Here is a 25,765-nt window from a genome sequence, read left to right on the forward strand (position 1 = left end):
TTTAGCATTGATGGGACTGGAATTTCTGGACGGTTGATCCGGGAAATCGTTTCTTCGAGGAACGGATAATGCGGGATTTTTACAACGTGATTTAATTACGATGCTCGCGGGACCGCGTAATTTGAACGCATATTCCGGGAAAACGTATTTTCCGGGAACGGATAATCGAGGTTCCACTGTAAATCATTTGATTCCCTTTTAACATGTTAAGTAATTCCTTTTTTCTTTCTTTTCTTTCAGACATCTATCATGTCCAACTTGATCCTTATTGACAATAAATAACCAGCTCATCATCTGGACTTCTTTGATCTAATGTTTCCAATTTTACAATGTCCCCTTAGTCAAAGCTTTTTGTGCACACCATATTTAAATATACATAATACGTTTTATACAAAACTATACATAAAATCAGGCAAAGTACCTGTTAAATGCCAAACATCATGTCATATTTGATTTAATTTCTCAACTAAATGACTCCAGAATCAACTGTAATAGAATTTTACCAGCCAAGACGTATTTAAGTTATACATAAAATCAGGTAAAGTATCAGTTAAATGCCAAACATCATGTCATATTTGATGTAATCTCTCAACTAGATTACTCCAGAATCAACTGTAATAGAATTTTACTACCCAACAACATAACAGTTCATAGACTAGGATTTGAAGTGTTTATTTTAAATTTATACGTGTTTTTGTAGTTATCAAATGACTTGACAATTTTGGTTATAATGGCTGAAAATTACCTTTAGCGGATCAAAACTAGTCCCATGATTTTTTAATGTTCGTATTACTTACATCAATTAACAATGCATATTGAATAAGTGGATTTTTCCTTAAATTTATAATTGTGACATGAAGCTGAGCAATCCATGTATCTGAATGGGATTTTCACAAGCTTAGAAGACATCTGAGCCATTTATATTTGGTACAGTGATAGACAACTTTCCAATACATCCATAGCAAGAAAAAACAACAATGATGCAGGTTGTGCATATGTCAATGCTATTCATAGCAGCTCATGTAAGGTGGTACAGACACGGGGAGATATCTATCTGAGTCACAGAAGTCTGTGAATCTTATCATTGCTCAATGGTCTTAGCTCTTGATATCTGGGTAGCCTTGCATTATCAGGACTATCTTTCATCATGGCTGATCTTGACTGGTGGTCTGAGCAAGTTTGATATTTCTTATTTTCTGAGGTAATGTGTATTATAACAAAACTTTCTATGGGGTGCTTACACGGGTAGACAGTACACAGTACCACGAAGTCATGTACCACGGGTTCAAGGATATATGTGCTTGAAAATGCGATGGCCTGTTTGTAAAGCGCAAGTAAGGAAGTCTGTTAAAAGGTGCAGCGTGTGTTTGGAAGTGGTAAGTCTATTTAAAACAGAGTGAAAAAAATCTGTGAGAATTATAAGGTACAGTACTGAGTGAACTTGATTTAACTAGAATAACTCACAGGCAGATCATTCCAGAGAGCTGTGCTGCCATTGGCTGATGCCTCTAACATGACCACAAATAAAGTGCTACTGCCAGAATCAACAGCCTGATGTTATGAGGTAAAGTTAGCCGAGTATTTTCTGAGTTAATCTTGTTAGCAAATACAATTACACTTTGTTCAGTCATGAAATACAGAAATCATGGATCCTTAAGAGGCCATAACATTCATCATTTAAAACTAATACGAAAGCATACAAGCTCAAATCCGTCTCTGTAATGACACAGAGACACTCACAACTATGATCATCAAGTTGAGAAACAGAACCTTTTATGAAAAAAATACTTGAACTAACAAGCATAACACAAACACTGCATCCAACACCTGTTCACTTAATAACAAGAGACAATAGTATTAATCATACTTAACTGACAGAGTTTAAGAAAGAAAGGGAAATGCATGTATGTAGAAAGTACAATAATTGCAGAATCTTACATTCTGAAATCATAAATATGTTGATATTCAAACACATATTAGTAATTTATATTTTGTGTCATAGATTTTTTAAGCTGGGGAGTAGGCATTAACTCTTGGTGTTACGTTGGCATTGACAGTTCTCTGGGTACATTTTCATTGCTACGTAACCTGCAAGAAAGATATTTAGATGCCTCTCTCTCAATGTACCACTGCCTATAAATAATAATTTAGTTTTGAAATCTAATTCATAAAATATGGTGTCTGCCCATTATCAGCATTATGAGAGTTGACACTTAGTATTGTTTCCATTGGATGTGAAAATTAGTTGGACGTCCCATTAGAATTTCAAGACATGAACGGCTTATTCACTCCAAATTATGACCTTAACGTTCTTGTACTCCAGTGCAAATTCTTATATAAAAAATATGATTCATGAATAATCCTAGTATAGCATCCACTCAGAGCTCTGACTTGAAGTGAGTTAGAATTCATGGCTGATGATGCCTGCAATGACAGATGAAACATGAACCATACTTAAACTTAATATAATGACAGTAATATAGTCTTAAAGACTTTATTAGTATTGAATAGGTGGTTTCAATAAATTAATTGTTTAACATTTAATAATAGGCCATCTAAGAAAAAGACCCGCACCAGGCCTCTCCAGAGGCCATATGCCATTATTATTATTATTATTATTATTATTATTATTATTATTATTATTATTATTATTATTATTATTATTATTATTATTATTATTATTTTATTAATTTAGGATTGGTGACATTGATGAGATTGCATCTAAAACTGAATCAATAAATTAACTATATTATAAAAATTTCATACAACAGAATTAAAAAGATTTTAGTGTTGTAATACAAAATGTAGAGGGAATAGCCATGGTGAATATTGTAGTCATGTTCTTGAAATGCTGCAATGCGCTCTCAACATTTATCAAGTTTTTGACTTACATATTTCATTCATTTTTGAAATTCAATATTTAAAAAAGTAGACAAAACTCTCCAGTACATCAGTATTGAACATGCTGCAGTAGGTATATGAGGGCATTCAAGCAGGAACTCTAGAGGAGAATTTTCTCAGAATTTTCCCCTATTTAACTATTATATAAAAGATACACAGCTTATATATAAGTACTTAAAAATGAGTTAGAGAAGTTGTCCAGATCAAGTATTTCCCTTTTCCATATTCACTAGCTGTCAGCTCTTGTGGCAGTGATGTGTTTCTTGTAGGATGCTTTCGATTTGTTCATTCTAACACCTACTCTACTCATACTCGTACAACACAAGAGTGGTCAAAGACTATAGACTAGAATTATTCATACTGCTCTCCTCCCATGTTCCTACAGTCTTTGAGAACACAACCACGACATGTTCTGATCAAGGAGATGAAGATATCTTTCCTGACAGAAGATTTAATTCTGAAGAAAAGGTACAGAAGTGAAGGTTCACCCATCTCATAATAAAACTGAACTGCTACTCTGCACAATTTAAAATAATTATCTTACAACATACAGTAGAATCTTGGAATGCGAGCATAATTCGTTCCGGCAACATGCTTGTAATCCAAAGCGCTCGTATATCAAAGAAAGTTTTTCCATAAGAAAAAATTGAAACGCGGATGATTCGTCCACAACACAAAAACATTTTTTTGCATACCATTTCTAAAACAAAACATCACATAAAAACAAATTAAAGTGCACTTTTCCTTACAACAGAATCATTGTTGATGTGAGGGAGACGAGAGATGACGTGAGAAGAGTTACTGTGCTGCACGAATTTTGCTAACGGTATCACTGCTGTCTGTTGGTTCACTGGAATTGTTTTCTTTTCGTGCAACTTTAATGAGGAACCTGTCCAATGACTGTTGCTTTTGCCTCTTTATGATAATTTCACGAAAATGTGACATTGCACTGTCATTGAACGGATTCATCGCTCGCACTGCTACAGCCTTATTCGGGTGGTGTTTTCTTCAAAATTTTGCACCGTTTCCACATTTTGCACTTCTCCCGAATCTCAGTTGAAGTGACTTTTCTTCCTCCTCTTCCCTGCACGAAATCTCCATAACTTCCCCTGTTGTTCGTGATGCAGGTCCATCAGTTCGTTGGTGGTCAGTTACTGGCTATGTTCTTCCACCAGCTCTTGAATGTTCACGTCATTCACCTCCAACCAGATAGTCTTCCCTAAGGACACAATTTCATCGACAATCAGCGGCTCATTGTCACCAACAATACCCTCAAAGTCACGTCCAAGAACACAGTCGGGCCACAGCTTTCCGCAAGCAGAAGTGAGAGTTCTCTTGGTGACTCCATCCCAGGCTTTATCGATGATCTTCAGGCAGTTCACGATGGAGAAATGATTTCTCCCAAACTCTTGGAGGGTAAGGTTTGTTCCTTCGGTCACTTCGAAGCATTGCTGAAATAGTGCTTTGGTGTATAGCTTCTTGAAGTTCGAAATGACTTGCTGATCCATAGGCTGGAGAATTGGAGTAGCGTTGGGAGGATGGAACTTAACCTTAACGAACTTGAATTCCTCCAGTAAGTCGTCCACAAGGCCTCAAGGCCATAACCAGCAAGACTTTGAGCGGCACATTATTTTCTGAAAGGTATTTCTTCTCTACAGAACCAAAGACCTCGTTCATCCATTCAACAAAAGAACAGGGGACGGGAAAACGTAGGTCTACGTGACGCTCGCATTGCGGAACCTCGCTTGCATATCAAGTTACAATTTATTTAAAATGTTTGCTCGTCTTGCCAAACACTCGTAGACCAAGTTACTTGCATTCCGAGGTTTCACTGTATATAATTATTTCCAGTTAGTAGGTGAATACATTTAGATAGGCCCTACCTGAGAAATAAGATGACATGCTAAACATCATTATGTAAAGGTTTTGAGAACAAGTTAATTACCAGTAGATGTCAGGTCAGGAACACCCTGCTACCGTATGTGACAGTAGATGGTACTATCTGCGACTGTCTGGCTGAGGGTCAGGCGGTCAGTACCAAACCTGGCCAACTAGGGGAGAACCAATGGCTACGGGCCAATGAGCTCTCCCTCAGTAGGTTTGATGAAGCCTTTGTGTAGGAAATGACACATAAATTCATCATAGTTCAGGGCACTCTCTTGCCCTTGGGGCAGAAAACTTCCCCTAAGGGCAGATGAACCATATTTGGTCAACAGCATAGAAAGTCCTCAACAGTGGACCAGGCGTAGGGGCAATAAGTCCCTCCTCGGCTTGAATGGCGGAAGAAGGCTGCAGAGACTAGGAACCCTTCAATCATCTTGCATCTGCTTGCCACTGAAAACAGTTCCTTAGTCATCAAGTACAGTGCAGTTGTTGAAATGCAGCAACACTCTGGCTCTAAAAGAACCTCACGCACAGCAGTCTTCCAACAACAAATTGACTATTCCAAAAGTCCTGCAGCGATCAGGAAGTTGCAACGGGGGCAGGATTGTGATGTCTGGAAGCCTCTAGTCATAACTTGGCATGTAGGCGGTAGATGTGTGATCGGTCGTCTTGCTTAGGATTGTGGCTGTAGAGCAATTCGGTTGCTGCATCTACGACTGAGCAGTCCTATTTATGGTCCACTATGCTCACCTCACATGGGGAAGGGGCTAGAAAAGGTACCCTAAACATAGTCAGCCATTTCTAGTACCGATTGGATAGCCGCGTTCAATGGTATCACCTCAATGCGGTCGAATAATAAAGAAATTATATTTTGCTACATGGAATGTAAGAACAATAACTAATGATGAACCTTCAAATGAGAAACCCGATAGGAGAACAGCCCTTGTGGGTAGAGAGTTACGAAGATATAACATAGACATAGAAGCACTCCAGGAGACCCGTCTTGCTGAAGAAGGTCAACTGAATGAAAACGGTGCTGGATACACTTTCTTCTGGAAGGGTGAACCTACCAACGAACACCAAATACATGGAGTAGGCTTTGCCATCAAGAATAAGCTTCTCAGAGATCTGCTGGTGCCTCCAACTGGACGTAATGAACGCATCATAACATTAAGACTTCGATTAAATGGCAACCAGCATGCCACGGTAACTTGCGCATATGCCCCCACATTAGGCTCTGATGATGACATCAAAGAAACATTCTATTCAGATCTGGATGACATCCTATCAATCATCAATTGCCTAGATAAAATCATCTTGCTTGGTGATTTTAATGCCAGAGTGGAAAAGGACCAGAAAGTATGAAATGGTGTCTGGCAAGGAGGGAGTTGGCAGTGACAATAGTATAAGACTCCTCTCAAAATGTGCTGAACATGGATTGATAATCACCAACACCATCTTTCACCAAAGGGATCACTTCAAAACATCATAGCAGCATCCTAGGTCGAAACACTGGCACCTCATTGACTATGTAATCGTCCGCAAGCAAGATCTACGCATATTCTCATCACCAAAGCAATGGCGGGAGCTGATGACTGTTGGTCAGATCATCGACTTATTAGATCAGTAATGCTTTTGTCACTGTCCACCCAGAGGAGGAAACAACAGAAGAGCTGCAGACATACTTTTAACACCAAGAAGTTTGGCAATACAGAAATTCCTTCAAAATACAGAGAGCTCCTTCATCGGACTTTGCCAAAGGCATATCAACCTGATGTAATGCAACAATAGGAGAGTCTGAAGACCACTATTCAAGATGCTTGCAAAGAAACAGTAGGATATGGACCAGAAAACATCAGGACTGGTTTGAGGAAAACGATGAAGAAATTGAAGCATTGATCTCAGAGAAGAGCAAGCATGGCGAAGGGACATGAACTCCCACTCTAAGAAACAAGCCGTAATTATTACCAAAGCAAATGTCCAAAGAAACACCCACGAGCTCAAGAAATCATGGTGGACAACGAAGGCAAAAGAGTTGCAGTTTCTAGCAGATAAAGATTCACGACAGTTCTTCCAAGTGACAAAAGAAGTTTATGGTCCCACTGCCTTTGGGAGGAATCCCTTTTGGTCCAGCGATAAGAGTACACCTTTAAAAGATCAATACTCCATCATGAATAGGTGGAAAGAGCATTTTGAAGACCTCTTGAACCAGGATTCGATTATTGATGAACAGGTGTATGATATAGGTGAAAGAGCATTTTGAAGACCTCTTCAACCAGGATTCGATTATTGATGAACAGGTGTATGATATATTAAAACAAGCTCCCATCAATGGAGAACTTGGCTCCCTGCCAACACTAGATGTAATTAAGCATACTGTCATCAATCATGCCAAGCATCACAAAGCCTCTGGTCCTGATGGTATACCAGGGGAAGCTCTCAAAGCAGGAGGTGAGGAACTCTTAAGACACATACATGAACTGGTTGTCAAGATTTGGAGCACTGAAGAAATGCCTCCTGATTTCAGAGACAGTCAGGTAGCTCCCATATTTAAGAAAGGGGATCGAACAAACTGCAACAACTATCGGGGAATATACTTACTCTCATACCTGGGAAAGCTTACTGCTCGAATCTTGGCAAATCATATTGTACCCTTGGTGGAGAAAATACTTCCAGAGAGTCAGTGTGGCTTCAGGCCTTCTAGAGGAACCACAGATATGATATTCACAGCTCGTCTACTTCAGGAAAAATGTAGAGAACAAAATAGACCTCTTTATATTGCCTTCATTTACATTACTAAGGCATTTGAGTCTGTGCACCGAGAAGCTTTATGGAAAATTTCAGCTCTATATGGTTTTCCGCAGAAATTTATTGCCATCTTGAAATTGGTCTACACAGATATGATGGCAGTTGTCACTGGCAGCGGCTCTATTGGAGAGCCATTCCATATCAATACCGGTGTTAAGCAAGGCTGTATGATAGCCCCCACTTTGTTTTCCTTGTATGTTGCTGCTGTCATGGAACTTGTCAGAGATGATCTCCATCCAGGAATACAAATAACTTACAGGATGGATGGTAAACTTTTTAATTTGAGCCATTTAAAGGCAGGAACTCGGACATTCTCTGCAGCATTAGTTGAGTTACAGTACGCTGATGATAATGCTGTCGTAGCTCAGACACACAAAGAGTTTGTGATAATCCTGAATGCTTTTTCCGCTGCATACAACAAGATCGGACTCAAACTGAATACCAGCAAAACACAGATCCTATACTAAACAGCCCCTGGGTAAGGTCAAAGAAATATCAATGTCACAATTGATGGAGTGAGCCTTCAAGTTGTAAATATCTTCCCATACCTTGGCAACACCCTCTCATCAAGCACAAATATAGATTCAGAAATCCAACACAGAATTAACCGTGCAGAAGCATCCTTTGCTAAGTTAAGATCTCGAGTTTTTTACTATCGTCATGTCAATATCGCAACAAAAATTCTTGTGTACAATTCTGTTGTAGTTCCAACCTTACTCTACGGATCTGAATCCTGGACATGCTACAGTCGACACCTTAAGAAGCTGGAACAATATCATCAGCGTTGCTTGAGGAGAATACTGCAAATAACTTGGCAAGACAAACACACAAATATCAGTGTTCTTGAAAAGACACACACCACCAGTATAGAATTGATGGTTTTAAGACGCCAGCTACGATGGACAGGGCACGTAGTTCGCATTCCCAAACAAGTGTTTTACTCTGAGCTATCAGTAGGTAAACGCTGTGTAGGCTGTCAGAGGAAGCGATTTAAGGATGTAATCAAGGCTAACAACATGACTGCTCTACCTGGGACTACCTGTCATCACTGTGGCAAACTGTGTAACTCCCCCATTGGACTGAATAGTCACCTCCGAACACATGGATGAAGAGGCATCCTGTCTGGAAGACAAACCTACTCGATTACGAGTGTTTGCTATCATCAATTACCAGTACTTTGTAGGCTATGCAGATACAGTTGCAAAATATTCCTTACAATTGGATGGGTAAAAACGTATTACCTAAAGAAGATTACGGCTTTCCACCTGGATAGAGATATTAGATTCCCAGTCGATTCCGGGTTGGAATTTTCACCTGAAAAATCACATGATGATGGGAAGGGCATCTGACCTTAAACCCCCAATCAAAACCCAAAATATTTCAGGTGGCTTCAGAAACACCTGGGATAAGCTGAAGAAAGTTTTTACTTATTTAATAACATATTTTCATTCTACTTTTGACCATGTATTTGTTCTGAGTCTTCTGGGCTTCTTGAGGGCCTAAATGATACAGGAATTATCTTCTCATACAGAAGTGAATAATGAAGTAAAATAGAGGCAGAACATTGCAGATATAATAAATATTCTAATTTGTCATGACTCAACAGCTAAATACAAAAGAATATAGTATATGTACAAACCTTCACAAATCACCAAATTACGGAAATCAAATATCACCTTTCCACTGTTTTCAATATTGGTACATCAGTATATCTGTTTTTCTTTATTTTTCCTACTATAGCTAGGATTCCAAAAATTATATACACAATCTTAGTCATTTCTAAGCATTAGTAAGCCTTCTAGAACTTGACTTACCCTAAGATCTCCAGTTCCTGGAAAGTACTCTCCGTATTTATGGAAGGAGACTGTCATCACTCTATCAGTAGTGTAGAATGCTTCCTCGACTCCATCACCATGGTGAACATCTATATCTATGTACAACACTCTCTGGTGATACTTGAGCAATTCTAATATTCCTAGTACTATGTCATTGACGTAGCAAAAGCCTGAGGCCTCAGACTTCTTGGCATGATGAAGTCCACCACCCCAATTAATACAAATTTCCGAAGCCTGTTTGTTTAGCTTGACAGCAGCAGCAACAGAACCACCAGATGACAGCTGACAGAATTCGTAAAGTCCATCAAATACTGGGCAGTCTTCACCAACATTAACTGAAAATAAGATCAAGTATGGTATGAAAAATCCACCCAAATATTTATTTAAAATAAAAAGATCACAGCTTATAAAAAATCAACAAATATACTTACACCGCTGCATTTGCTTGTTATATTCTGACATATTGTCAGGCCTAATACTTCTAAGAAATCTGACATAATCATCACTGTGAAACTTCGTCATTTCATCTGCAGTAGCTTTATGAGGTCTCTAAATAGAAGAAAACACACAAAGTTAGTTGTACTTTGAAAATGAACACAAACTGAATCTAATAACCAACTTATTACAGTGCTCTTAAACATGGAGACAATAAAACAGGTGGTTCAATAAATAATCTAACAAGATTTTGATTCGCTATTTCATTACAATTTCAAAACAAAAGCAGGTATACCAATGCTTCCCTTGACAGACAATAATCTGAATATTATATCAGTCATAATGCCTGAACATCAGTTGTGTGATGGCAAAATTTGCAGAAAAAGGATCACAGATGACGTTACATAATGTAGGTCAATTCCTACATCTCAAGGGCATATAAGGACCTGAAAAATCTAGATAGTAACCTGAATTGATGTAAACTGATATTGTTGTAACAAGGTACATACACTAATACAATACTACTTGTGAGTTACAATGGCACCACCCAAGAGGGAACTGGATTATAATACCCTAATATTAACTAAAATACAATTCTTGGATCACTGAAGAAGCATCTTGGTGAAAGGGGAATCAGAACCAGCAAAGAACCGGTAGTTCAACAAGCATCTTGACATCAGGTGCTCGACCCTCATTTCTCCTATGTTAAGGTTGATGCTTTGGTATACTGTTAACATTAAATGCTTAGACAAGTAGGGGGCAATGTGTAAAAATAATATGTTCCAAAATAATACTACATATTATACATCTTTGTAAGAGTTACATAAACAAACTTGGAATAAGCCTTGAAATCACTTGGTACATTGCCAATTCATGGAAAGCAGAAAAAAATTAGTGGTACACGAGAAATCCAAACTTCCAACCTCACCCAATGTCCCACTGGTTGCTCTAAAGCCACTTGAGCCACTGTTTCGCTCCATTTCTTCAATTCTGACAAAAGTGTCAGACAAGCATTATCAATAACACTAATATGATGTCTTTTCAGTGAACCCAATGTACGACTTGTATCATATGAGGTGTTCAAATTCACACCCAAACATTTCCACATTTTTCTAAAAATGAGTTATACACATAAACTGAATCTCTGCACTGAAATATTCCTTTACACATGGTAGTTAGTAGCATTCCTTATTTCCTTAGGATTTGGGTGCACAGAAATCACAAGTTGAATTCAAACCACAACAATTCCTCGTGGTGATGAAATGCAAACAATATTTCTATCAGCCAATAATCCGCTGCCTATTAGGTCATATGATGTCATCATTTACCAGCTGATCTTCCCATACTTAATTGCTATCTGTATGTGAGCTGCTTTAAATCTAACTTTGTGCATTAAAGCTGAAGTATAAACTTCAGTCCAGTAACTGCAGGAAGGGGTAGGTGGAAACAGAGGTGACATTTTCTGGAGAAGAGTAGAGTTGAAAATCAAAAGTTTATGACACTTTTAAAAAATAAAAGAATGGAACATAATATTACTCTCACCTACAAATATTTTAATAATACAGAGTTGTTAAAATATTATTATACAATGAATACAGTGAAAAGGAAACTGAAGATAATCCATCATTTCAATTTAATTAGGTGAAATCAAATAATGGAAATTCACTAATTTGCTTAACTTTTTTTTTTCAATTTAATTAGCCGTATTGTATAAATGGACTGAAATATTGCATTTGCTTAGCAAATTTTGCCAGGTATTTACCTGAAGAATTCAGCAAATAAATGTGTCCATAGGATCTGTCAAGCAAAATAAATTGCAAAATATTGTGGGCCTGATCTAAATTAAAAGAAAATCCCACAGGAACTAAGTGGACCGAGGAGAGAAAGCTGGCTCATAGTCAGCAAATGAAGGAGTATTGGAAGAAGAAGAAAGCAACAACTTTCCCCAAGAGTAGATACGAGCCCCGTGGTCCTCCGTAGGTCTAAACGACAAAGAAAGAAAGAAAGAAAGAAAGAAAGAAAGAAAAGAAAATCCCAACATTTCCAAAATTTAAGTACATTTATTTAGCATGTGCAACATTCTTCTTGCTTAACAAGCATGAAATCACACAATTTATTACAATGAAACAACATGGAAAAAACACTGACATAGAATGCAGAAAAAAACCTGCAGCAATGGAAATGTTGGAGTTTGAATTTGAATGCCTCATATGCAGGAGAGAGAATAAAGGCCTTTGGAATGTGGTGGTACAGAAGATTGCTTTAAGTGAGATGGGGTCAATCGGATTATAAACAAAAAAATATTGAACTGTGCAGGTGTGAAGGGAATAATTTGGTGATATTTGGCTCGAAGGAGAGATAGGTTGATGGGTCACATTCTGAGACATGCAAGACTTTTTCATTTAGCTTTGGAGGGAGGGTATGGGAAACTAAGGGAGTATGAAAAACAGATTAGGAAGAATTTAGGATGTGATAGTTAAGTAGTGATGAAAAGATTGGTGCAGGACAGCACGGTCCAGAGGATTGCATCAAAATGCCAACCTTAATGTTCATGGTATCTCCTCGGAAGGCTAGCAGCAACTTAAATGTATACCTAAGTTGTGGCGAGGTCAATGTATGAACTAGGTGAGCACAGAGAGCTGGCCTGGTTTGCTCCAAGAACCCAGCAGGCTGAATCTAAAGGCCAGACAGTCTTTAGTGGGAAGGTTAGAATGTTGATTTATTTTTTTGCTAGTGGCTTATGACAATCTAACCTATCAATGGTTTTCAGTGGCAGAAGGATGGGAAAGGGCTAAATTATGGGAATGTAGCAGTTGTGGCCTTAATTAAGGTCGAGGCCCAGCATTTGCCCGGTGTGAGAACGTAGATAAATAGGAAGAGAGGGGTGGGATGTAAGATGAGAAAGATTGGGAAAATGTTTCAGACCAGTCCAAAAACTGATGATGAAAATAATAAAAGTTTAATGCCTTGAGTGATCATTATAATGAAGTTTCACCTAAGTGTTATAGTTAAATCCAAAGGAGAGTTACTTCTTGAAAGGGTAAAGTAATTTCATTGGATGAGACACAATCTAATCAGATAAACTGTGTAGGTACATCATTCTAGATAGTATGATTAAAGGAGTTACCATACAAACCTCAGGAGAAAAAAAAAAAAAATGAAGCGGCAACAAACCAGTAAAGCTAGCAATCAGTACAGATGGTAGCAAAATTTGATACAACAGAAATACAGTTTTAGTTTTAATATATTCTTTAGAATAATAAAATTGCCTGCACAGTGATAAAAATAAATAATTTTGTTTCATTGATGTACTCATCGCTAGACATCGGATTTGTATGCACATGCATATTTTGTTTGCCGATATGTAAACCTTCAAAACCGACAAGGAAGCGCATTTGAAGGTGAAATTAGATTAATTAATAGTGCATGCTTGCATATATTTGAGATGAGTGCATACATTTTAAATTTTGGATTTCTTGCGCATGTTTTCAACATTTATTATGCATATTTTAATTTGTTTTACAAGCAGTCTTCAAGAAAATGTAAACTAATTAAGGTCGTAAACTCTTTCGGCAATGAAATGGTTCAATGGGAACTGGCACTTATTGAGACACACTTCCAAATCTTACCAGGTAGAATCAATCAAGCTAGAAATATGTGGGTTGCGGCTTGATGATTCACTGGACTTTACAGAGAATATGAAGCGTGAGCTGGAAAGTATCGCAGCAAACCTCCGTCTGCAAACAAAATATCGTGATATCCTTAAACAAAATCCAGGCTAAGACTCCATACTATCTATAAACAAATATTCGGCTGTTACTTATAATGAGGATCTACCAGAATGTATAACACCTACAGTCTCTCCTGAATTCAAGTACTGTCCTGCCACATCTGTAAATGTAGAGAGATCATTCTTCGTATTAGAGCTAAGAGTAGTTTTAACAAACGCCACAGATTTTTACCAGAAACCTTGGAGGAGGCTGTTGTAGTGTACTGCAAAGCAAATTATGGAGAGGAAAAGTAGGGTGTGCAGTGCAAAATGAAAGAGGAATGCATATTTAAGTGTGTTCTTCACATTTGCGTGATTTTTTTTTAACACAATCTTACTAATTGATTTATCATGTGTCTTATCCAGTAGAAGTGTGAATATTGTTTTAACAGTGAACAATGATAGATTGATACGTCTCACAAATTATGCACGGATTGTTTGTACTAGTGGAACAGCTGCAGCTGTAAGTAGTGTGATTTTTTGTTTCTCATTCAGATATTTATTCATGATCATGATTTTATATAATAGTGTGGGTGAATCACGTGAGTCTAGTAACGGAATGTTACGTTTGCGTTTCACAATAGCATGAAAATAAATACATACTTAAATGCATATTTTCATCACTTTTTGCAGCATAATTGCATGATTATATTGGTGAATTATAAAGCATATAAATCCTATGTCTACTCATCACCATATGAGCAGAGTTTGAAGAAAAGAGGAAGAGGTCTAATCCTTCAAAGAAGTACTGGCCAAAGAAAGGGAAAGTTATCTATAGTCTGTATTTTTTAAATTGAATACTACAACGTAAATGCCTTCTTCCTGTACTCTTTTGAGTACGGAAAATGATACTTTACCGTACTGTAATTACTTTCTGCACTGTTTTATCACAAACTGTCTCTGACTGGTTGAACTCCGCTTCAGAGTAATGTAAACAAGGGTAATCAGGGAGATCATGAATCAAGGAACACCAAGCTTAACCTAGCTGAATTGTTTCTCCGCCTGATTGCAGCATCATGGTTCTGTACTCATCTACACAAAAAATGGCGTCTCTGCATTCCCAGCTCAAGTAATCTGCCGCCATCACAATACTGACTAATGTATAGGTTAATCCATTTCCAACAGATAAATATCACATATATTACAGCATATCATAAATTTCGTATTATCAAAGGAACATCTTTATGACTCCGAAAGCTTAATAGACTGATCACTGCCTCAAATAACATTAATTATTATGTTTTATCACAATGTAACAAAATGTACACACCTCTTTATATCTTTCATAGCAAGATATGAACAACATAACAAGAAAACATCAATGAATGGATCAAACATTTCAAAATTCCACCCTCACCATTTATTCTTAATGTAAAAATCACTCTCCAACTATAGAATGGTTCTGCCATTTGACCGTTAAAAGCATATCAATGACCACACCTCCATCTCTCACCCAACATTAGTTCACACAGCTGATGTCATCACATCCTAACTTGAAGTCTCAACACACCACATACTTTCAGTGTATGATCAAAAGAAGGCAGTGGCAGTGGTGGTGGTGGCAATTGCTTTAGGAAAATGGTAATTAGTATTGACATGATAATAAGCTTTAGAGCTATTTTGGTGAGAAGAAAACAAGGTGAAATTGATTACATTTCACAGAGAATTTTTGCTCCGCATCTTCAGAAGAAAATCTCAACGGTTCATGAGGAAGTCTTCTCCAATAATGAAGGTTTGAATTAAAGAATGCTGTATCATTGGTCTATAGTAAATGGTACTCTCATTTGTCACCAGATGGGTCACTGTACGCGTTACAAGTTGCTTTACATCGCACGGTCTTATGGCGACAATGAGATAGGAATGGGCTAGAAGGGAGAAGGAAGTGGCCGTGGCCTTAATTAAGGCACAGCCCCAGTATTTGCCTGGTGTGAAAATGGGAAACCACGGAAAACCATCTTCAAGACTGCCGACAGAGAGGGTTCGAACCCATTATCACCCAAATGCAAGCTCCTAACCGTGCGGCCACTTGCTCAGTGCTCACTGTACGACAGCCTTCCAAGTAGTTGAATATGACGACACCATCTAAGCTCCAATTAAGAAATTTTTTTTTTTTTTTTTTTTTTTTTTTTTGGCACTGGCTAAACACCTAAGCAAATTGCTTCAGCCATTTATAGGATGTTCTGAATCATACGTTACAGACTCTATGTTTTGTCTCTAAGTTGTCAACCAGTCCGGCTCCGCGGTAAAGGGGGCAGTGTGTCTGCCTGTCACCCGGCGGCGCCGGGTTTGATTCCCAGCCGGGTCAGGGGTTTTTAATTTTAATGATTAATATCCCTGACCTGGGTGTTTGTGATGTCCTTAATCTTCCTTTCCTCACACACAACATTCCACACTACCGCCATTCCAATTACACGCAGGTTCATACAATATGGTGCCAGTAGGGGCAAAGGATCCACATGGGTTGACGCCCCAAACAAATAGGATATTTTTTGAAGTTATTAACCATAACCCTTCAACCCAATGCAATTCCAGTGAGTTTCAATGTGGAGTCCTTCTTCACTAAAGCTGATTGAATCGGTCATATCTCCCACTGAGTATCTGTTCCCTGGGGACATTACTAAGCCATTTCAACACTGCACGACTCCCAGCTATTTCTTGTGGACGGGCAATTATATGAACAGAATAATGGTGTAGCTTATGGGAAGTCCACTTTTGCCGGTAGTGGCCAATTTCTTTACGGAGCATTTTAAGGAGGCTATTGCTTCGATGCCCATCAAATGTATGATTTGGTGGAGGTATGTTGATGATACATTTATGGTCTGGACCGAAGATCCTGAGAAACTGATCTATTTCTTAACCACCTAAATCAGCAGCATCCTTCAATTAAATTCACTATGGAGTGGATTCAGATGGCTGCCTTCATTTCTTGGATGTTTGAGTAAGAAATAAACTGGACGGCTCCTTAGGGCATACTGTCTTTCGTAAGTCTACCCACACAAATCGCTATCTACATGCTGATTCTCACCACCATCCAGCACAAAAACAGGACATTCTCACAACACTCACGAGTGTGAAACAAACTTGTGAGCCATCAAAGAACGAGGAGATGGACACGCTCAAAGTCACATTCAAGGGTAATGGTTAAAATTATGTACAGACTCACAGATCTCTGCATCCTAGAGGGACAACTAAGTAAAGCTCACAGAAAGAAGAAGGGAACTGCCTAAATGCCTTAACTTCACAATACCACAGATCGAATTGCCAAGATCCTCCATAAGCACAATATAAAAACCATGTTTGGCACCATCTGATTAAGGAGTTGAAGTCTATATTATCTGACATGCGGTTAGCCGGTTCAAGTCCCATTGGATGAAAAAACTTTCACCATCAAAATGTTTGCCGGCAGGATAGCAGAGGTGGTGGTTATACAATTTCTAATCACTAGAGTGCGTGCCAAAATGAAAATCCACAGCCTGTTTCCAGTCATTCGACCAGGTCAGGAACGGAATGAAGCCCCCATCTAGCGGCGAGGATAGGAATTGTGCCGGCTGCCGAAACCTGTCGCAATCATCTTGGGCAATGATTAATGAATGGCAGATGAAGTGAAATGATACCGGAGAGTGTTGCTGGAATGAAATATGACAGGGAAAACCGGAGTACCCGGAGAAAAACCTGTCCCGCCTCCGCTTTGTCCAACACAAATCTCACATGGAGTGACTGGGATTTGAACCACGGAACCCAGCGGTGAGAGGCCGGCACGCTGCCACCTGAGCCACAGAGACTTCTGCGTGCCAAAATCCTGTATTAAATTCTATACACCTCCACAGTGTCCATATGGATTGAGGGCATATGACGATATTGGTGGTAATTTGTCCTTCGGATGGGGACATAAAGATTTGAACAGACCCCTTGGTGTTTTTCGACAGGGGTAGGCTACCTGCCGATACAGGATTTCACCCTCTCTCTCTCCACATTATCATCATCATCATCATCATCATCATTCCAAATCCAGATGTACAGGTCGTCTATGGATGTCAAATAGAAAACCTGCACCAGACTAGCCAAACATGTCCTTGGACACTTTTGGCATTAAAAGCCATACAATAAATGAAATAAATAAAACTAAAAGTGCTCACAGTTTAGGTAAAAGCAAGGACAAATTGTCCCCACTATTACACACTGGAGTGTTACAAAATTTCCTGTACTTGCTGCAAGGTATACATTGGCCAAACATGCCCGTCATTACAAAAACACCAATGAAATATCCGTCTCAACCAACCAGGCAAGTCAGCAATTCTGAGCACGCCATATTGTCGGGTCGTGATGTTGTGTTCCAACATGTTCGCGCTCTTACCCACACTAATCACTACAGTTCTAGGATTATACTGGAAGCTGTAGAAGTAAGTAGAAATCCTAACAATTTCAACAAGCCCACTGGATACCAATTAAGTAATAGGTGGTTGCTAGCCATTAAGGGCCGATTGCAGAAACGATGACTAGTTTTAAGCATTAGACATCATCTACCTAAACAACGTCTAAATCATTCACGATCTTCCATTGCATAAACAATGTTCAGTCGATGTTTAACTAGACATCCCTTAAACTTTCAATTTTGGTTTGAAAATGGAGACAGAAGTATCTTTCATGCAACTCTTTGCTTGTCGCAGCCAATGAAATTCGTCGGTGCGCGCGCCAAACGCCATTCAGCTGTTTGTCTTCCTACACATTACTCAAATATGGCTGAGCATGACTTGCCCACAGATAAGAGTATCGCTTTGGGTGCAAATTAAATCTCATAATATTGTCGACACAAAAGCGACACGGCACCGTACGGGGAAGTGTAGCTTACGCTTTCATTATAGCGTTGTTACAGTGAGTGTAATTTACTCATAAATACAGTAGCTTCAACGAAGAGAAGATGAAGCAATAGTAATGTGTAAACGAGTGTGTTGTAGGGGCCATATAGATGTAGCTTGCATTCTGGAGATCGAAGATTCGAAACGCATCGTCGGCAGCCGTGAAGATTGTTTTCCATGGTTTCCCTATTTTTTCACCAGGCAAATACCAGGGCTTTTATTATGGCCACGGCCCTTCTTCCCCAGTTCTCTTTAAACGATAATCACCACCACTGATAGTTGCCGAAAACTTATGCGATTATATATATAAAAATCCCATACAACCTACTTTTTAGTTTTTATCATTATGTGTGTTTACTTGGCAGTAAAAATAAGTGAATCTCTCCCGGTTGATGTATGTGACAGCCCTCGGACGATCGGGATACGTAATTGTGATATGAATGTTGTCGAAGTGACCTATAATTCCATGGAAATTACCCCATGTATATAATAAAATATATCGATTGCCAAGAATTTATTCAAGTTGACAGTTACCGGACTGTCACTTAGTCAGTCTCAAGAAACAAGTCTCTCGTAAAGCGAAACCTTATTTTATGATTATCTCCCCGTGCCTGTCAAACGAATTGCTGTGATTTAGCAGCGGGCGACCCACAGAGAGGCCGTCGGACTAACCTTTCTTCCCGGAATCGTCTCAACATGATAATACAAATTACATATTTCACGGTACATAACCTCTGATTGTGAATTCACTCCTGTCATTTGAGGTTAAACAGTGCTCTCGGCAGTGTTTAAACATGACCGGTTGAACATCGGTTTTAGACAGTGTCTAAGTGATAAATAACGTCTCTGCAATGCAGCAGCCATACTTAGGCATTGTTTAACCGTAGACATCGTCTAAATGCCGTTTCTGCAATCGGCCCTAAGGATTTACATCCTTTCACTATTGTTATGTTGTTTCAGTGTTTTCCAAATTCATACTCTCTTCATCACCAAATGGTTATTCCAGGCTATGTGTTAAGTGTCATACTTTCATAATGTGTATACACCCGTTATGTCGTCCACCCCCCCCCCCCCACCACCACCACCGCCACCGATTCACACTCATTATCCTCTGTTATTCTACATACTTCCATTTCATTCTTCAGTTCTATTCTATTCTTATACCCTGCGAGTGTTTCGTTGCACTTTATTTTACTTTTATTTCTATTTATCTCTTCTACCACATTCGTCCCTGATTCATCCGATGACATTGCCGTTATTTCGCAACATGCATAAATGTGACAAGTAAGGTCTTAATTAGAGCTGAGATGGTGTCGTAAGCTCCCAATTGGAAGGCTAGCATACAGTGAGCCATCTGGTGACGAATGAGAGTGTCGCTTACTATAGACCAATGGTCAAGCATTCTTTAATTCAAACCGTCATTATTGGAGAAGTCTTCCTTTTCAACAGCCGAGATTTTCTTCAGAAGACGCGGAGGAAAGTTCTCTGCGAAACGAAAAGAATTTCACCTCGCTTTCTTTACACGACAAAAGCCCAAAAGCTTATTATCATGACTAAAATTATGGGCCGTGAAAGCATCAATTTAAATATTAGAAACCTCTATGGGGAGGATACTTTTAGGAAGGCTTCTAAACTCAGCAAATTAAGGAGAAAGAAATCTATTCTTTCTTCTCTCTGCTGTCTTCTGAGATGCCGAGACCATAACATCATTCCCGACTGTGTGAAGCTGAAGCACATGTTAAATACTCCTAAGACCAGGAGAATATACCAGCGTGCTAGCAAGGCTCTTGTGATTGATAGAGTGCATCACACTCATAAGGAACTGGACTCAGTCTCCTGAGGGTTATTTTACTTACACCTGCTTTTAAGCAACACCCTCTTGGAGGAATTGTGGTTGTCTTTTGATCATGTTACTGGTACATAGGCTCAAAGCAAATTCAATTAAGTGTCATTCAAACAGATCTCTAAGTCCTCGAATTGACTCAGAAAGAGGCAGTCTCTCAGAAGAACCCTGATGCTAGTAAAATTGTTGTCTTCTTTCCAAGAAATCATTAGATGAGAATCCAACAGCAATTATAGCTATGAGACTTAATTTTGCTGTCGCTAGCTCTAACATTTTTACCGAGGAGTTAATTACTTCCGTTGAGGCAGCCTTTCACAAATTAACTATAGATGAGGCTGAGGAGGCACGACAGAAATGTGTGAGACTGGTAAGATTTGCAGTTGTACCCACACCCCAAGGTTAGTTTATAACAGGTTGCCCAGAACAGTGGTTTCTGCGTTTGAAGGGCTTCGGCTATACTCGGTTATGACATCAGCCAGTTACCCACCACGAAGGTTATAATCGATGTCAGTCATCTAAACTGTAGGAGCATAGAAAGGATGAACGTAAGAAAACTATAGTTACAGCATTACGTCATTTCAAATTAGGAGATGATGCAACTGTCGCTGAAAGCACGAATGAATTCATTGAAACTGTAAATAATTTGTACGATCTCATGAATGTAATAGATAAGAAAAATGTTCCACCGATCAATACATTTATTGTGGATGAATTATTACGCTAGTACCGGTTTCGACCTATCTTGGCCATCATCAGCTAGCACACAAATTTACAGTCATGGGTTAAATTACAAAGAAGTTACTTAAGAGCATCCGGATGTCTGATAAAAAATAGAAGTAAAATGTATTGCAGTATATTGCGTTAAAATAGCTCTGATTAAAAGTAGTGATGGTTAGAATAAACTAAAACCTATTGATTGATCATGGACATGAGTACATAAACACATTAAAATATATATGCCACATCATAAGACATTAAAAATATATAGCACATTAAACACATTAAAACATGGTATATTTTAAAAACGTCTATTAAAATTTTAGTTCATATTGCGTTGCATTCATTCTTCAATCCTCTTGTAGTTCTTGTGTTGATTAAGTTGAATATCGAGAATGTTCTATGGTTGATATACTTTGTATTAGTATTTTTTACTGACAAGAGTTCTGATAACATGTGTTTATGTACTCATGTCCATGATCAATCAATAGGTTTTAGTTTATTCTAATCATCACTACTTTTAATCAGAGCTATTTTAACGCAACATACTGCAATACATTTTACTTCTATTTTTTATCAGACATCCGGATGCTCTTAAGTAACTTCTTTGTAATTTAACCCATGACTGTAAATTTGTGTGCTAGCTGATGATGGCCAAGACAGGTCGAAACCGGTACTAGCGTAATAATTCATCCACAATAAATGTATTGATCGGTGGAACATTTTTCTTATCTATTACATTGAATCCAATCAATACGGAATATGAAACTTATAAATAATAATACGATCTCATGAATTCCTACAGTCTGGCAATTTCTAAAGACCCTAGCAAAAATGCGTATGGTCTTCAGTTAAAACAACAAGATGAAATTTTAGATAAAATGTGTGGCCGTATTAATGGAATGACATGCAAGGGGGAAAAAAAGAAAATAACCAAGTGTTCCAGAAAGCTACCCTTGTGACTATCTCCTCCTTGAATTATCTGATCTCAGAAGTTCAGAATCTAGGAATGAACTACATTTTAACCCACCGACTGAAGCAAGATTCACTCGAGAATTTGTTTCCCCACGTCCATTCTCGAGGAGGATTATACGACCACCCTACACCGCTGAACGCCCTATATTGTCTTCGGATGATTATTCTCGGAAATAATGCCAGTAAAATAGAGAAACACAACACGCAAACAGAAACCTCTGATGAATATCTCTCATCACAAATGCTGAGGAAATGCGGAATAACGTGTCGTGAGTTAGAATATTATCCTGCTGAAGGCTATTCTGAAGAAGGCAAACATGTTCCTGTTCCAACATTTGCCAGTGAAAATGACACTGAAATGGAGGTTGAAGGTTTGAATTACACTACAGATTAGATGTCTAAAAAACATGAAAGCACTCATCACACTTAGGTTCCCAAACAGACATAGGAGGAACATACGACAGTACGTATTGTTCAGGGTCCTGGTTAGAAGTCTGCCATACAGTGATCTTCCAGACCCGACAGCTGAGTGGTCACAATCTGTACGAGATATGGAGAAACATTTCTGTTTTTATCACAGGCTTATAATCCAAACAGGTTTGGGAGTAATACAGAACCTGTCCGGCTCCGCGGTGTAGGGGGCAACGCGTCCACCTGTCACCCGGCGGCCCGGGTTTGATTCCCGGCCAGGTCAGGGGCTTTTAATTGTAAATTATTAATATCTCTGACCTGGGGACTGGGTGTTTGTGTCGTCCTTAACGTTCCTTTCCTCACAATCAACACTTTACACTTCCGCCATTTAAAAAATACACGCAGGTTTCTCACATATGGTGCAAGTAGGGGCAAAAGATCTTTCTAGGTCAACGCCCTGAACAAATAGCATTAATTTAAAAAAAATACAGAACCTAGTTTCTTTAATATGTGCAAGTGATCCTAATTTAAACAGTGATCAGGTAGGCACATTTGTTAAAATGAGGACATATCCTCGTATACATTTTTTAAACTAACATGAGGAAAAAGAAAAAAAGAGGGAGCAAACACGTCAACGTTATGGAGATGAAAGTCATGAAGATAAAGAAAATGAAGAAACTTACCAGTTAAGCTAAGATCCACTGTATCATAATAGAACTGTTTGTTTGTTTTTCGTTCACTTGCTTATTTATTGGTTATATTTAATGCTCAGTTTTAACTCAAAATACTTCATTGGATTTTGGTAGCACAGTGTGGCCATTAAAATTCTATTATCAATAACCACAGTCTTGTCACACGATTAGCTCTTGTATTGTACAATATTGTGTTCGTTATCTACGAATTACAAAGGATTTCGGTAGCATAGTGTGGCCATTAAAATTCTATTATCAATAACCACGGTCTTGTCACACGATTAGCTCTTGTATTGTACAATGTTGTGTTCGTTATCTACCAATTACAAAGTCAGTTTGCGCAGGTATAGGGGATACATGACCTAATAATTGTTTGGTTAAAACATATTGCAACCATTAAATTCCTTTGGAAAGCGGTCCCGTAATCAGAGAGCAGGCACCTGTGTGACATCACACTCGAAAAGCCAATGACCGCAAGCCAGCCGTTGTGGTAACATGTTATATACTAGCTTTGCCCGCACCCAATTTAACTAGAGGTGAGAAGAGAGCTCTGAAGGAGCTTGCACCCGCCTATCGAGCGGTCAGTGCCAAGTTCTCCCGGTAACTCAATTTCTTCTCAGGGTATTCCATCTATCGCTCATAAAATCTGTGATTTTATATGGTTAGTTTTTTTTACGTGGTTTTGCAAGAGACTCGGTCTGTTGAGATGCACATCATGGGAATACCTATACGCTCAAGTAAGGACCTGTGGCCGATAACCTCAAAAAGAATCTCTTTCTTTTTGTCAAACTCATCAATTACTTATATCTACAAAACTTATTAGCTAACTTACAAACTAGCCGTCACCCAAAAGGAATTCAAAACACAGGCACTTTCTAAAAGAAAAATATAAGAAAATTTATTGAATAAATCATGTTCAATGTAAGTTAATGTGAATTCTGGGTAGTATTATCTTAATAATATTTAAGCAGAAAGGATTAGAGTCAGCGCTGGCTCAAATAAAAGTAAAATAATTAAGCTTTAAATTATTTACATTCTTTTTCATTTAATGTTCAAATTCATATTAGTTATTTACTTCTATACTCGTAGCCATGTTCCGAAATGTAATTGATTTTCTCCAATTATATTCAAGAGATCACTGAGCAATCACGGTCTCCATATAAATACTCGTTGTGAATACTGTCACGCTAATTACATAAATTATTCTCACCACATTTAAAGTCATCTCACTGTGATAAAAATGGATGGTTTGCTAAATTGAAACGTAAAAAAAATTAAATGGTATAAAGTCAGATTGCGAATGTAAATCTGATCATAACTTTACGTATGTATTTCCCAAACAAACTCTTGCGTGACTGTGAAATCGTAAAACTGCTCTCCAAATTTTCCATTCATAAATCTGAACTCTGATTATTTGGTCACTTATCTTGAATACGCATAAATAACAACTTACGGGCTAAGACAATACCTCCCTAGAGCCTACGACATATGGCTCCTAACTAACCATTATCCTATTCTTTATATTTAAAACACTTCAACTGAAATCATATCTAAGTGAAAAGAAATGAACATCTATCTAACTGTTCAAGTAGTTTCCGATCCACACACTCCTCCATCAACGGCTCAATGTGCTTTAGCTAACTGCTCTTACTCAATATCTCTTATGTGTACGAGCTACTCAACTCGTATGGACAGTACAGAATGAAATTAATACGTATTATATTGAAACATCACCACACCAAAGAATATCACATGTATACTTAGTCATGAGCCTAGTAAACCGTATATTAAAGAACTCTCTTATACTCGGTACATGCCATTTACCAATGTCAGATAAAAAACTGTCACGATTCACAATTCTACCATAATACATGTCAATCTTACCTTAAAATGGTCATCTGCGTGATATTCACACTTTGACATATTCTTTCCATTTGACACAGAAACTCACCTCATGTAAATCTAACACAACGTTTCCTCGGTGAATAGCAATTCTTTCTGTTACCGCAGAATATAAACAAACATCTATATTTCAAGTATTCCTTAATATGCTCCAAGAAATAACCACATTTCAACACCATTCAAATATACATTATCATACCACCGGCTTACATATTGCCGTACGCATATAGCCGAATACACCCAAAACTATATGCCAAACATTTTAGAATTGCCTTGTAATAAACGCATTTTAATAACCTTTTATCTTAAAAACAGCAGTTTGAGTTCAATGCCCTCTTTCTATGAAGAAAGGAATACGTAACTTAACTATATTCATCTGTGTCGCGCAGGTAAATTCGTGACGTAATCTTTGTACAGGTAAACGAGATTAATCGAAATTTCACTAGTTATATAGACTCATTGCTATTAGGTCTTCACAAGTAACACTTCTTTCATTTACTCATGCTAGTTTCTACTGTATGTATGCAAGTGCGGTAGCCTGTATATGATATAATAGAATTCTAATTCTACACTGCCATCTTATCTTATAGCCTTAAATATCTCACACTTCACTTTATGTTTCACACACGTTCTTAATTAATTCATAAATATCACCAATTATTCAGCACATGCCGAAGTTAGATTGAGGGTGTAGATTGCAAGAAACTACTCTACTAAAAAAATGTATGAACTTAGCT

The 25,765-nt window shown here is 38.2% G+C and overlaps 1 protein-coding gene across 1 annotated transcript in view; it reads right to left on the reverse strand.

Annotated features, from left to right (window-relative positions):
• Positions 1-25,765, reverse strand: part of HDAC1 (histone deacetylase 1) — a 279,346-nt gene that overhangs the window by 172,096 nt on the left and 81,485 nt on the right. Inside the window, exons 3-4 of the mRNA XM_067135243.2 lie at positions 9,860-9,977; positions 9,408-9,763 (exon numbers count right to left, since the gene is read on the reverse strand). Coding sequence (XP_066991344.1) covers positions 9,408-9,763; positions 9,860-9,977 — 474 coding nt within the window. The remainder of the gene's footprint in view (positions 1-9,407; positions 9,764-9,859; positions 9,978-25,765) is intronic.

The sequence above is a fragment of the Anabrus simplex genome, chromosome 1 (genome assembly GCF_040414725.1).
Source record: "Anabrus simplex isolate iqAnaSimp1 chromosome 1, ASM4041472v1, whole genome shotgun sequence".
NCBI classification, from domain to species: domain Eukaryota; kingdom Metazoa; phylum Arthropoda; class Insecta; order Orthoptera; family Tettigoniidae; genus Anabrus; species Anabrus simplex.